Source organism: Crinia signifera, chromosome 3 (assembly GCF_055691185.1).
Source record: "Crinia signifera chromosome 3, ASM5569118v1, whole genome shotgun sequence".
NCBI lineage: Eukaryota > Metazoa > Chordata > Amphibia > Anura > Myobatrachidae > Crinia > Crinia signifera.
The window spans coordinates 34,512,250-34,526,038 of NC_139219.1; the positions used below are offsets into that span (position 1 = coordinate 34,512,250).

Here is a 13,789-nt window from a genome sequence, read left to right on the forward strand (position 1 = left end):
TAATAATTTTATTTATAGAGCACTCTTTCTCCAACAGGATTCAAATCGTTTTACGTATATAAAAAAACAATGCATATTGGCCTGATTCAGGAAGGCCCGCTAAAGTGTGCAAATTGCTAATCGCCAATATCTGTGGTCGCAAAGAGCCCTTAAATACATTTTTCCTGAATGCAACTGCAGTGTAATAGCTCGCAATGATACGGGCATTGGGTTGGTGTTAACACGGCATTGGGGGGATGCAGTGCAGACAACAGAGGCGTGTCTGGACTGTTGTGAGGCGCGTTGCAGTGGCTGCGTGACTTCCCACACAGCAGCTGGGATGGGAGAATTGGGGGCCTGGCAACTGCTTTTGCATATTAGGCTGTGCAGTCAGGGGGCTACTCTAAGGAGGTCCGCGCTTGAATGATTTTCCCAATTTGTGCAAATGTGAGAAAGTCTGACCCTTCCACAACTCTACAACAGAGACAGGCTGATCGAGGCCAGCATCAAGATCACAGACACTCCCTTAAAACGCCTCGGCACTCCTGCATTTTTCCGGTACACTTCCAGACAATGGTTGGTTACCACTTCCCCAAATGGTGACTTCCTGTCCATCAAATTGCAAGGTTATTGCGATTAGATATATTTTTGCTATTTCTGTTGCTATTTTGGCTGCGCATACACACAACAATCAATACGCAGGCGTAGCCATTCAATTACCGATAGGATTTTGAATTGGCAATTGCGATCAAGTCTGAATAACCCCCTCGGTTCTCAGATAACTGAGACCACCTGAACTGCTGGGATCTGAGTGGATACCGGCCAGTACTCAGATCTGCTGCTTTGGATCAGAAAATGAGGCAAAATGCCATCTTCTTGGTGTAGAATTTTGGATCTTGCAGGTTTTAGAATTGGGTGCCCCCGTCCTGTTCAAATCGATGGGCTGATGGCTGATGCAGGATTGTGGTCCTGCTCCCTACTGTTCAATGCCAGATTAAAGGGCAGGGCTACGATGATGTAAGTTACATTATAAGCCTCCCGGACTGACCAAATTCAAGGAAGGCTGCGGCCACCTCTGGGAGACTTGCCTACTCTGTCCGGAAGCTGGGACTTTTTTTTGCACCTGATTTTTGGGAGCCTCTCAGACAATCCAGGGAGGTAATGAAATTGCACACATGGTACCTTGCAAATTTCTGTGTTGGATTGTTTTCCATTAAAAGTACTTGCAAGCTGGTCTGTGTGTGCAACTGCTCTGTTGCTTCATTTGGCCAGCCAGCCTTTGGACTATGTTGGTGAGAAATATTGTGAGCGGTTAGGTGGTCAAAACCGACCAAAAAATTACTGGGAATTAATATTATTAACCCCTTGAGTGGTATGCCCGGAAATTTTCCGGACTCAGCTGTGCTGCCACAGCGGGCTGTCCCAGGAATTTATTTTTGGCATACCACAAATATGAAATAGGTGCGCGCCAGTGGTGTCCAGGTCTGCACCACTGGTGCAGCACCTGTAGAGCCCCCCCTCCCCAATCACCCCCCCCCCAACCCTCCATCACCTGTGCTCTGGCGATCACACGCCGGAGCTCACACCGCTCCCCCCCTGCCTGCCACCATACTTTTAGTAGCAGTGACATCGGCGGCAGGCTCAGTGATGTTCGGGGTGGCTCGGGGGGACTCGGGCACCCGAGTCCTCCCGAGCCGCCGCAAACTTCCCCCAGCCTGCCGCCGACGTCACTGCTCAATGTGACAGGCGGCTGGCGAATGCAGCGGGGACAGCGGTGGCAGGGAAGCTCTGGCGTACTAACGCCGGAGCAGAGGTGAGGGGGGGGGGGCTTCCCACTGTGGTTGGTTTTGCTGGGGCAGGACAAACCTGCCCTGGTAGTTTTGTCCTGCCCCAGCAAAACCTACCACTGAAGGGGTTAATAATAATACAACATTGACATTGACCTAATGCTGGGGTAGCCAATTCCAGTCCTCAACAGTTAGGGCAGTATTCAATGCTCCCGATTCACCGGTTTTTTTCAGTGAATCTGTCTGTTTTCACTCCTTGCGGTGAATCTTTTCCACTGAAAATATGATTCACCCTATTCAATGTTCACTGTTCGCCAAAAGTGAACAGTGAGTGCCGGCCAGTTCTCCATTTCATGCTCGCTGCAAGTCGCTGGTGTATTTCAATGGGGTTTTCACTGGGATTCGCAGAGATTGGAGAACTGCTTTCAGCATAATATTCGCCATCATTCACCGTTCTGCATTCGACATCTTTTTAAGGTTAACTGGAATGTGTTCTTTTAAAATAAAGGTGTTTTTTTTGGGGGGGGGGGCTCAAAAAGTCCTTAACTTTATTATGTGAAGGGGCATGCAATTTTTTATTGGACATGCATCACATAAATATATTTTGACTTGTAATTACATTTTTTTTTTACATAACTTATGCGGGGGAGGGGGCACTGCTGATCACATTATATTACATATATGCTGTGCTGCTGATCACATTATATTACTATACTAGGTGATTCATCGCGCCGTACGGGCGCTCTTCACACCGTCATAAGGGGCTGCGCCCCCTTAATTTGTGAACATTTGTATATGACAAAGATGGTTAGAATTGTATGAAAGATGGCCAGTATTGCAACTTGAGTTATAGGTGAAATGTGTTAAATAGAGAGCATATGATGTGGAAGGGGGTGTGTATTGTTTTGTTTAATTAAAAAGCGGTTACAGAGTAAGATGCACATTGATAGTGTGGATGGTACAGTGACATTTGTGGGTGGGGGGGGGGGGCTGTGTGTGCATGTTGTTTAGGTGTGTGTGTGTGTGTGCAATAGTATAGTAGGGTGTTTCTGAGTCAGCGGCTCCCCACTGGCGGAGGTCACGACACAGGAATACAGGAGGCTGGGTAGTGATAGGGGTGTGTGGGCATAAGGGGGACTAAAGAGGAGGGTGGGAGATACTGTGCAGCTTCTGCCAGTGGGTGAGGGTCCAGCGTGGCAGTACAGGAGTACAGGATGGTGGCCCTTAGTCAGTGTCTCCTCCTACTGGGTGGGAGTTCGGGTGCATGAGAGCAGGAGGCTGGGCTATGAGGCATGATAGGGGCATGTGGGCAAAACAGCGTCAGCGACTCCCCAGTGGTGGAAGTTACGGTTCAGGAGAGCAGGAAGCTAGGTAGTGATAGGGGTGTGTGAGTATACGGGGGACTAAAGAGGGGCTTAGGGGTGCCGTGAATTGCGGGAGGGGCGCGGGGGGTGCCGTGTATCAAGGGAGGGAGGGGGCGCAGGTGTCGGCGAATCGCGGGAGAGGGCGGGGGTCCGCAAAGCATGGGAGGGGGCGTGAATTGCGCGAGGGGGGTTGCGAATCGCGGGAGGGGGGGTGCGCGGGGGGTCCGTGAATTGCGGGAGGGGGGGGGGCACGGGGCGCGATGAATCACCTAGTTGGTTATATATTCTTGTAGAAGGATGGTAGGATGTTGCTGTCAATCAGAATGCATTTACATAAACAGTAATAGTAGCAGTAAAAGGTCTGACTTAAAACACCTACAGTAAAACAGAACAGGTGTTATATATTATACAAAGAATTGGTTGATGATGTGTAGGTTGACGTGCACATAGTTCATAGTTGTCACTGGAAAAAAATTGCTACAAGAAAAAATCAACACAGAAAGGTCAACACATGTAAATGTTGACATAAGTGTGGCACTTCATTGGTGTCCATGTCGACACATGAGAATGAATATGAAAACATTGAAAAAGTGAAAAATAAATCTTGTCAACCTTTTTCATTGTTGACCATAGCCATGTCAGTGTTTTGCATGTGCCATTTAATCGTGGGGATGCCGTGAATGTGGGGGAAGGGAGGTGCATACCCAACATGACCCTCTCCAGGAGGGACACATTGCTCTGTTTCTGGACTTTCTTCTTAATTTATGGATTACCATCACCTGTGCTTAAACACCTTTCTTATCAATTACCCTGTTTAAAATGACATGTGATGACAATCATAAATTAAGATGGAAGTCCACAAACAGAGCATTCTGTCCCTGCTGGAGAGGGTCATGTTGGGAAGTATGGAGGTGTGGGGCGCTCACCTGGTGTGTCTGGTGAGTAGCTGTGTCTTTGCTGTGTAACATGGAGAGGTAGAGGGTGTCTGGCACTGTCTGTGGGCTCACTGGGCTGGTTCTCTGTCATGTGAGTCAGTCATGTGAGTCAGAGGCTCCACCCAGCATTATAGATCCAGACACACTTTGTGACAGATGTAGCCAAATATATAAGAGATGCTGCTCTGCTGATTACATTACATTTTGTAGGAGGGGCACCGCATGCAGGGTCATATCGAGTAGCGCTGGCGGGCAGGGGGTCCCTGCGGTGTATGTGAGATCAGCGGCACCCCCCCACAATTGTCCTTCGGCAGCCAGTTCAGCATGTCCTGGCGTCCTCCTCATCCTGCGCTCCGGGACCAGCCACAGACCTCTGCGGAGGGGACAGGGGGGCACCTGGAAGAAGATGCCACTCAGCAGCCCGGGCACCTCTCCCCTGGGGGCCAACAATCCCAACACGCCACCCGCTCCATTCCCCGACCCCAGCAGGGCCACAGGCTCCCGACTGGCATCACCACTGCAGGCGGGACACTAACTGCCTCTGCCTCAGCAGCTGTCAGACCAGTAGGGAGAGACGGGTCCAGCAGCAGCAGCAGACCTCTGGCAGCCCCAGCATGGTGATAGCAGAGGTCAGTGCTGGGGATGCTGCATCCGGAGGTCTGCTGCTGCTGGACCAGTCCCCGTCCTCTGTGTGCGCATTGAATAGTGTGGGCTGGCGGCTGGCGGGGAATTACATGGTACAGTGAATCAGGGTGAGCGCCAATGTTCCCTCTAATTTTACGAAGGCTGTGTGCGGCTAAAGATTTTGGCTGTGCAATTTTGGAAGGAAATTAACATTTTTGTGCGTCACATATATAACTGGAAAATGACGCTCAGCATTTGTGTTAACTTTACTTCAAAATGATATTAAACATTTAAACATTCAAAACACAGCACAATGGGCGGAATTCAATGAGCCTGATTCGCCATGTTTTTATGGCGAATTTGTGCTGTTTGGCGAATTTTTGACTAAAACGGTGAATCACCCTATTCAATGACCAGATGGCGAATACATTTCAAGGTTTTTTTCGCCATGATTCACCGAGTAGCAATCGCTATCTTTTTATGGTGAAGTGGAAGGTGAACTTTTAAAATAAAGTGTTTTGTTTTTTACATTTGGTGTCAAAAAATCAGGAATTTTATTCTAAAGAGGGGCATGCTATTTTTATTCATGTGCTGTAAGCACATGAATATATATTTAATTTTAAAAAATATATATTTTTTTTTACACAGCAGCCAGCAGGGGGCGCCGGAACCGAGCCGCTCATTACATATTTATATATTCACTGCACCCGATCGTTACGATCGGGTATAGTGAATATAGGTCCCCTGCTGGCACCCCCGGGGGGCAGCCTGTGCTGCCTGGCACCCGGGGAGCCCACCTAACCCCCACAAACGTTCTGGGCTAGGCAGAGAGACTTCCATCTCTCTGCCTGGCACCGTCCTCAGGCTTCCTGCGGCATACGCCGCAGGAGCTCATATTCGCCAGTCAGGGGCAGCGAGCCCCTGACACGTTGAATACCGGAGCCCGCCGTCTCCGGAACGTGGCAAATGTGCAGCGAATCCTAAAAAGGATTCGCTGCACCTCGCAGGTATTCTCATTGAATACCGCCCAATGTAGTTAATGGGTGAAACACACATTAATTGAGTCCACAACTGCAAAAAGGGACCACTGCTGCTTTGTGCGCTCTGTTGTAATGTCTGTGCGCACACTCGTCGAGTTGTGTGCGCGCGCACGCGCACACAGCTTAGAGGGAACACTGTGAGCGCACGGCGAATTCAAAACAGGATTCGCTGTCGTGCGCTCGCCGGAGCATTGAATACCCCCCTTAATGTTTCCCAGATCTCCTCACAGAATCACAGGTGAAGTAATTAGCTCCACCTGTGGATCTTTTAAAATGTGTGAGTAATGAGTACACCTGTGCAGCAGCTAGGTGGTCTGGAAAATGTGAAATGTTGGTAGCTCTCGAGGACTGGAGGTGGCTACCACTGCCCTAATGAATGTCAACAGTGAAAAAAATCTACATATTATTTGAATAAAAAAAACCTTAATATTGCTGCACTTCTGATTAAGTATCATATGACCCACACCTTATATAGGAATGGTACATTATCTTTCAGTAACACACTTGCATAATGCTGTATAGTAAGTACAGACATCTTGTATAATAATAAAGCACAAACCAAATGGATACATGAAAGTAAGGGTAAGGATATTTATTGTCAGCTTTCCAGCCATATATGGTTATGTGTATATACGATATATTACAGCGTCAAAGGAGAAGTTCCAACCAATAGCCTGTAGGGGGCAGTAATAGGTTTTTGTATTTATATTGCACAAATAAATCACCTGTCACTTCCATGTTTAATACATTTTATAACTGCCTATAAAAAAGTGAATCTCTATATACATTTGATTAGTTTTCTTCTATCAATAACTTTATTGTGAATCCTGATATTTTAATTGAGTTCCAACATACTTTAATGTATGACACATATTTAATAAATTCAGTCCCCCCTAAAAATATATATAACAGATACCAATTTGTTTTGACAATGACACTTATTTTACAATATCAATGCTTAAGGCAACATCGAAACTAACAAAAATAATACAAATAGTATCAAATCTGAGTTTATGAGATTTCAGTCTTTTTTCCAAAGCCAAGAAACGCGTAGAAAACTCTCCATGGCATCGGCGTTCTGCTAAATCCTGCAGCCAGCAGACTATAAGCCGTGGTGTTATGTTATCAGACGAGGGGCTCATAAATGCGCTCTTTGTTGTCCTCATCAGAAGTCTGTCACACAGGAAGTCCGATATGCGCAGCAGAATTGCTTCCCCTGATGAAAGCTCTCTCTCTCTCTATATATATATATATATATATATATATATATATATATATATATATATATATATATATATATATATATATATATATATATATATATATATATATATATATATATATATATATATATATATATATAATAGATCTGTATAAATAAGAGTTGATTAATCTTCCGCCACTCATTCCTGGCCGCCAGTTAGTTTGTGGAAAAGCTCTTCATCCAAAGTTTCGTTCTGGTCTTTTGATCGGGTAGAGAGGAAGATATACCCTCCAATATATTCATGAACCACTTTGCAGCTTGCACTTTGACACATGAAGGCGATGGAAATGTTAGGGTCAAACTCAATGGCGACCTAAGAGACAAACAGAATCCCATGTGAGAGGAACAGAGCTGATGTTCTGCGTACTATGGAAGGGGGCTGGGCCACAGAACCAATTCCGCAAACTAATAAAACAAGTATTCAACCACATACTGTATTTAAATGCTCCATGGGGATGCTTCAATTAGTGGCTGAGCTGGCAATGTGCCACTCTGTCTACATCCCCCTGCTAACATTCCTCAGCACCCCTGACTGACTGATTATAGTGCATGCACCCTATACAGTGGCGTAGCTATACAGTGTGGTGAGTGCAGCGAGCCACCGAGCCCGAATGTGGCGAGCGCAGCGAGCCCCGCGAGGGAATGTGTATTACCTTACATGTAATCCGCGTCCCCTCGTGGGGGTTGCCAAGCTTCGGGCTCGCCACACTATATAAAATCAACTCCGTGCTGACGTGGATAGTGGGGGCATGAAAAGGTCGGGTGGACGCATAACGCGTCCTCTCGTGGGGCTCGGCGGTCTCGCCACACTTCGGGCTGCTGTATATAGTGGGGGTTTGAAAAGGCGCTACAGAACCGTTAACCATGTAGGCAGTGTTGCTGTACCCTGCTGTAATAGCTACTCAGACGCAAGAGCGTCTCATTGCTGGAGTGTCTGAGACTAAAGAGAGGGGATCATGTTGGCGCTGCCGGTGTGAATGAGGCGCTGAGTAGGCTTGCCAGGGACAGTGATGCAGTTCCCGGCAACAGTACGGTAGTAACTTGTGTAGTTTCACGGCGGCAGCCTACGCTGATAATGTAGCTTAGGCTGCCGCCATGAAACTACAGAAGTAAGGCAGCCATTGGGCTATGCTAATAGCGTCGCTTCAAACGTAGCATAAGCTGCCGCCGTGAAACTACACAAGTACCGAAACTCTTTTGTGGTTCAAAATTTGTAGTTATGCCACTTCAGTAGATACAACGTACAGATTATTGGAATGCTATTGGTGTCTTTTTTAATTCTAATTTGATTTGAGTTATCCTTTAGAACAAAAAATGAGGTTCTAACCTTGATCCTGAAAATTGACACTGTCTACAGTTCTTAGACATTATGAAATGTTGCACATCCACACTGTGTACAGTTCACAGATGTTATGAAATGTTGGGTCATTTAAGGTGGTTTATCAGATCTTTCATCTTACAACTAGAACCTAATGTAATTCAATATTAATGTTTATAAATTACACTTAGGATAAGGATTCTGGAGGTACCTGTTGTATTTCCCAGTTCACATTCCACTGTTTCATGTTGGAATATCTGAAGGTTGTAACAGGATCCCCAGTTGCCATATCTATCCTGATAAGTCTGTTGTAGGATACACCAAGTAGTTCATCTTTTTTGCCATCCTTAAATCTGTTGAAATAATGAAAACATTTCTATTACCATCCATGATGGGGGAAATTAGTGCAGATGTTTATGAACTCATTCCACCTGTTCTACATCTGCACCAATACAGACATAAAGTGACGGAGTAAACCAAACCGTCTAAACACAATCATTTACAGGTGACCAAAGCTGGGTTCTAGAGGTTTTAGGGATACGGACTGTTCCAGACAACACCAACATGTAGGGAATTTTGGCATTCAAGGGTTTATTTAATTCTGTATTTAAAAAAACATTAAGGTGGAATCCTCACCATTCCACTGTCCTCCAATTAGTCTTGGAAGGAGAAGACAACATCAATACATTTGTTGATAAAACCTATGGTAGATATGAATTTTACCTTACGATATAATAGGCCAAGCCAAACTCTGGGAGCGATTGCCATGCCTGGATAAACCTCATTTTGGCTTCAACGAGGGCCATCTGGGAAATGTTCTGCTGTGCCTCCAGAATACGGGAAGCCAACTGTGACAACAGAAATATATATATTTTTAAATAAAGTTTGTTTACATAATCGCAAGAGAATAAGAAAAAAAACACAATAAAGCAAAAGGATATTACAGATAACGGGAATAGTGTCCCCCATTCTTATTACATAACATTCCAAGCAAATGATGTTATAATAGAAGAAAATAAAACACATCATAAAAAACCAAACAATAAGAAAACAACCACAGAACTAATTTATGTTCTGTAATAAAGTCGTAATGCAATTCAATTAAAGACCATTTATGTCCATATAATTTATAGGTCTGCAAGAATGTTCTTAGGTAGGTGAACGATCAGAAAACATGGAGGGGGACAAACTGATATGGGGTAAAGCAAAGATCACATCCGGTATTCTGCCGCACAAAAAACATTCTCTCTTCTCAAGTATTTTCCAAATACTCGCTTGGATCTGGTCTTATAAATCGCCACAATTCCGTTATCAATTCTAGAGGTCGATCATTTGCATTTCATGAGAATTTCCAATGAAGCGGTTTTCCATTCACCTAAGGTAGAGGAGGGTGAGGAAACCCAATTTTTCACGATAATTTGTGTGGCCACTGTGACCATAACAAACAGCTAATATCAGAGTGATACTGCTTTCACATTGCAGAAATGGGTAATGACACGGTATTCTTAAATGGGACTTTAAAACGGGTCTGAGCCTTGAGACCTTTCACATTGCAGGTGAAAACCGTTTTAAAAATCATTTAATACCATTCAAACATTCAACCCGTTTAACCCCCAAGGGACACGTTTCAAGCCATTGAAATAGAGCTGTTCAAACTGCCAAAAAAACGGCTTTAAAACGTGTAGGCACTTTCACATTGCACCTTAAACGTTTTAAAATGGAAAAAAAACGGCAATATACCGTTTTAAAATTGCGATGTGAAAGGGGTATCAGTGTGCCTAAGGGGCAAGTCTCTTCCCATAAGGAAATATCAGCAAAACGGGGTTTGCTTAGGGAGTCTGACTATTAAGGAAACTGCCAAATGGTATGAGTTAGTCTGGACAAATCCGAACCCGCACATCTAGTATAAACTCCTGTGAATAATAGCTGAATAATGAATGAATAATGAGTTCTGTCACCATTGCTTATTAGAAGTAAATTCTGAGGTCCACACTTCTCTTGGTGTAAAATAAAGAACCACTCAGCTTCTGTTTTGCAGGCTGTGTTTGAAAAATAACAGAAGCTGATTGGTTGGTACTAGGGTGGCCTATCCCAGGATCGGCAATTTCCTGGGATTTGGCCCTAATACTGTATCGCCAGTATTCAAATCCTGGGATTGGAGCTTCCAATCCCGGGATTAGCCTGCGCATGCACAATCTAATGCAAGGAGGCATCTGAGCACCCAGCTGTGCGGCTCTGTGCTGCACCTCTCTGCCCAACGCACCTCTCCACTTGTCACACCTCTCCACTCCCCACACATATCCACCCACCGCCTGTCAGGTCCTGCTGCTGCCTGCTATCAATGGCCAGCCCCATGTACTGTAAGTAAACCTGTGGGGCAGCCAATTGGGCGGGGGGTGTCAATTTATTTAAATGAAATGGACAGACACTAGGGTGGAGCAATCCATGGATTGAGTGTTTTTCAATCTCAAATGACCGGATTGAAAAAATGCAGTGGGATCGGCCACCCGATGTGGTACTTTATCTCCAATGTTTGATCTCCCCCAAGGATATTAGAAGTCATTGTGTGTTCTGTGATCATATAGAACAAGGTCTTCCTCTTGTGGTACAGTAGCACCGAAATATGTGGTAACTTGTCACAGAAAGAATTCCGCATGTACCTATATATGATTGTTCATAGAATACCTGTTTTGTTTTATATTTCTTGGCATACTTTGGGGACACTAAACACTCCGGCTTCATGTCCACATTCACCAAGTCAGAAGGCACTTGTGCTGTTGTGTTTCTGTTCTTCATCCGGAGAAACGAGAGGATGTTCTGTACTTCAGATCGATACGAGCTATCCGCCATTGTCTTTCCTTTGGAGGCCAGTATACAAGCAGCCATCCATTTGGCGTATTGGCTTTCCTGGTTTTGGAAGGTATAAGGAATTTAGTACAACATGTACCAGCACAAAACAGCAGGGGCAATTCAACAGTCAGGACACCCCTAGACACATTATTGATCACCCCTCCATCAAATCATGGTAGGGCCCCCTGACTGCCAGAGCAACAGTAGCCTCACCCCCTTACCTCCACCACCACCACCACTACAATTTACAGACCATTGTCCCCCCCCCCGACCAATTACAAAATAAAATAAAAAAATAAGAATTGAGGACACAAAAAAAAAGAAGTAAAATTCTAAATACAAAGCTTGCACATGCTTCCTGCAGGCACCAACAAAAAACTGAGTGACCTAGCATGGAGGCGGGGTTATAGGGGAGAGGAGCCAGGCATGATGGGAAGCCTGAGAATTGGTGCCCGGTCCTCTGGATCCGCCTACAACCCCGATGTTAGCCCTGTGGGACCCGGGAACCCTGAAGAAGATACAAAAATTATTACCTAGTATCATCTGGCCATTGGCCCAGCAGGGCTCTCATGCAAGTGAGCATGCTGCGCGGCCCCCCCAGCAAGTGTTACCCCTAGGCATGTGCCTTACTTGCCTAGTGGGAAATCCACCACTGCTAAACAGGTACAATAGTCCGGAAGGCGGAATATATAGTATAGGAAATGGAGCCCTACATTCATTTATTTTTTACCAAGATCTGACCAGATTCCAATTCCTGCTACAACATATTCTGCTGACTCTGGAACCGAGGGTCTGATTCTGGAATCTGCCGCTGCGCTGCATGACAAAGCCCCGGCTCCCCGCAGCAGGAGTCCAGAACTGGTCAGCTCCTGTATGAGTAGCGAACTACCCCCTCCGCCACCACCACCACCACCACCACCCATGTCCCACATCATTTTGATGGGCTTTTAACTAGTCTGTAAATAAAAAAGGCTAACTACTCCTCACCTCTATGAGGTGAAGTAATGCCAGTGGCCACTAGAGGCCACTCGACTGACCAAATTACTCCTTTTGCAGGAACACTGATCTGCTTCAAACTTGCTGGATATGGAGATAGGAAGCAGTGAAGACAGAGATTGGTAGGAGCAGATAGGGACTGGTGGGTGGGGTGGAGAGTTCGTGGGCTAAAAACTGTCACAGCTCAAAGTGAAAGTACATTGGAGAAGTCGTCATTTTGACAGGATTTTAACTAGTTGAATGAATAATATGCACAGAAAAGAGGTTATGGCCCTATGCTCACTCCTTTGGGGTATATTTACTAAAGTGCATATTCATAACCATGGCGTTTGGCGACTTGAAGGCTTTTTAGTTCTACTCTTACTGTCACAAGGGGAGACTTATCAAAGATTGGAGAGATAAAGTGGAGAAAGAAAAAGTACCAACCAATCAACTCCTGTCATTTTACAGGCTGTGTTTGGACAGTTAGAGCTAGGAACTGACTGCTTGGTACTTACTTTGGGCCAGATTCTGTAAGCTTCAAAATAGATAAAATGGAGAGTGATAAACAGCCAGCCAATCAGCTCCTGTCTGACATTTTTCAAACACAGCCTGTGACAAGGCAGGTAGGAGCTGATTGGCTGGCTGTTTATCACTCTCCAATTTTATCACTTTTGAAGCTTAGAGAATCTGGCCCATTATCTCTCCCCACCAGTGGATAATGGGTGCAACTATAAATACTCCACTGGTCCCAGGGGGCCCATACTGCACACACTACACCCAATCTTTTAATCCCCTAAGGAGTCCCATGATGAAGGCAGCTGTGCTGCCAGAATCGCCAGAAAAATGTCCGCTGCATCATTTTTTAGGCGGTTTGCGCATGGCCAGTAGAGTTTAAGAGCTCTAGTGCTCAGACTCTACTGCACTAGGCGGCGGGCGGGCGCTGCTCCCGGCAGAGAGGAGGGGGACCGACTGGAGGGGGCTGCGAATTGGCCTCCTCCTCTCTTAAAGCCCCCCCCCCCCCTGCTCCCCATAATCTCCAACTGCGACATAAAGAGTAGAGGAGCTAAGACAGTATTCAGATCAGGGGCACTGGTTGTAAAATTGGGGATTGGATGTAAAGAATCACCTGGCACAGCCTACCATCTCCCAAAGTTACCCTATACAGCATGGATGGCCAAATGTAAGCAAATATTATTCTTATGAATGATTGGTTGGATGTCAACTTCTTCACTTTGGTTTAGAGAAGGGAAGGGGGGGGGGGGGGAACGACATGATAGAAACTTTCAAATAATTTAAGAGTATAAACAAAATCCAGGGGGGAAACATTCTTCAAATGAAGAGAAGTATTAGAACACAAGGACATGCACTGACACTGGGGGGGAGGGAGGTTCAGGGGACATCTGAGGAAAAATCACTTCACAGAAAGGGTAGTAGACAAGTGGAATAGTCTCCCATCAGAGTTGGTAGAGGCTAAGACAGTAGAACAATTTATACATGCATGGGATAGACATACGGATATCCTTACAAAGACAATCTATGTTTTCTCAGTGTTGCCCAGACCCTAGTTATGGCCGTGCTTCAGAAAACCATCAAATTCTGTGGTAATAAAAAAATCTTTGAAAATGATATCATAAGATTGTGGGAAATATG

The 13,789-nt window shown here is 45.4% G+C and overlaps 1 protein-coding gene across 1 annotated transcript in view; it reads right to left on the reverse strand.

The window, feature by feature from the left end:
• Positions 1–6,306: 6,306 nt before the first annotated feature.
• The window catches only part of FERMT1 (FERM domain containing kindlin 1), a 66,239-nt gene continuing 58,756 nt past the window's right edge, over positions 6,307–13,789 (reverse strand). Inside the window, exons 12-16 of the mRNA XM_083175626.1 lie at positions 10,997–11,218; positions 9,035–9,159; positions 8,523–8,664; positions 7,091–7,306; positions 6,307–6,968 (exon numbers count right to left, since the gene is read on the reverse strand). Coding sequence (XP_083031752.1) covers positions 7,133–7,306; positions 8,523–8,664; positions 9,035–9,159; positions 10,997–11,218 — 663 coding nt within the window. The 3' untranslated portion in view covers positions 6,307–6,968; positions 7,091–7,132. The remainder of the gene's footprint in view (positions 6,969–7,090; positions 7,307–8,522; positions 8,665–9,034; positions 9,160–10,996; positions 11,219–13,789) is intronic.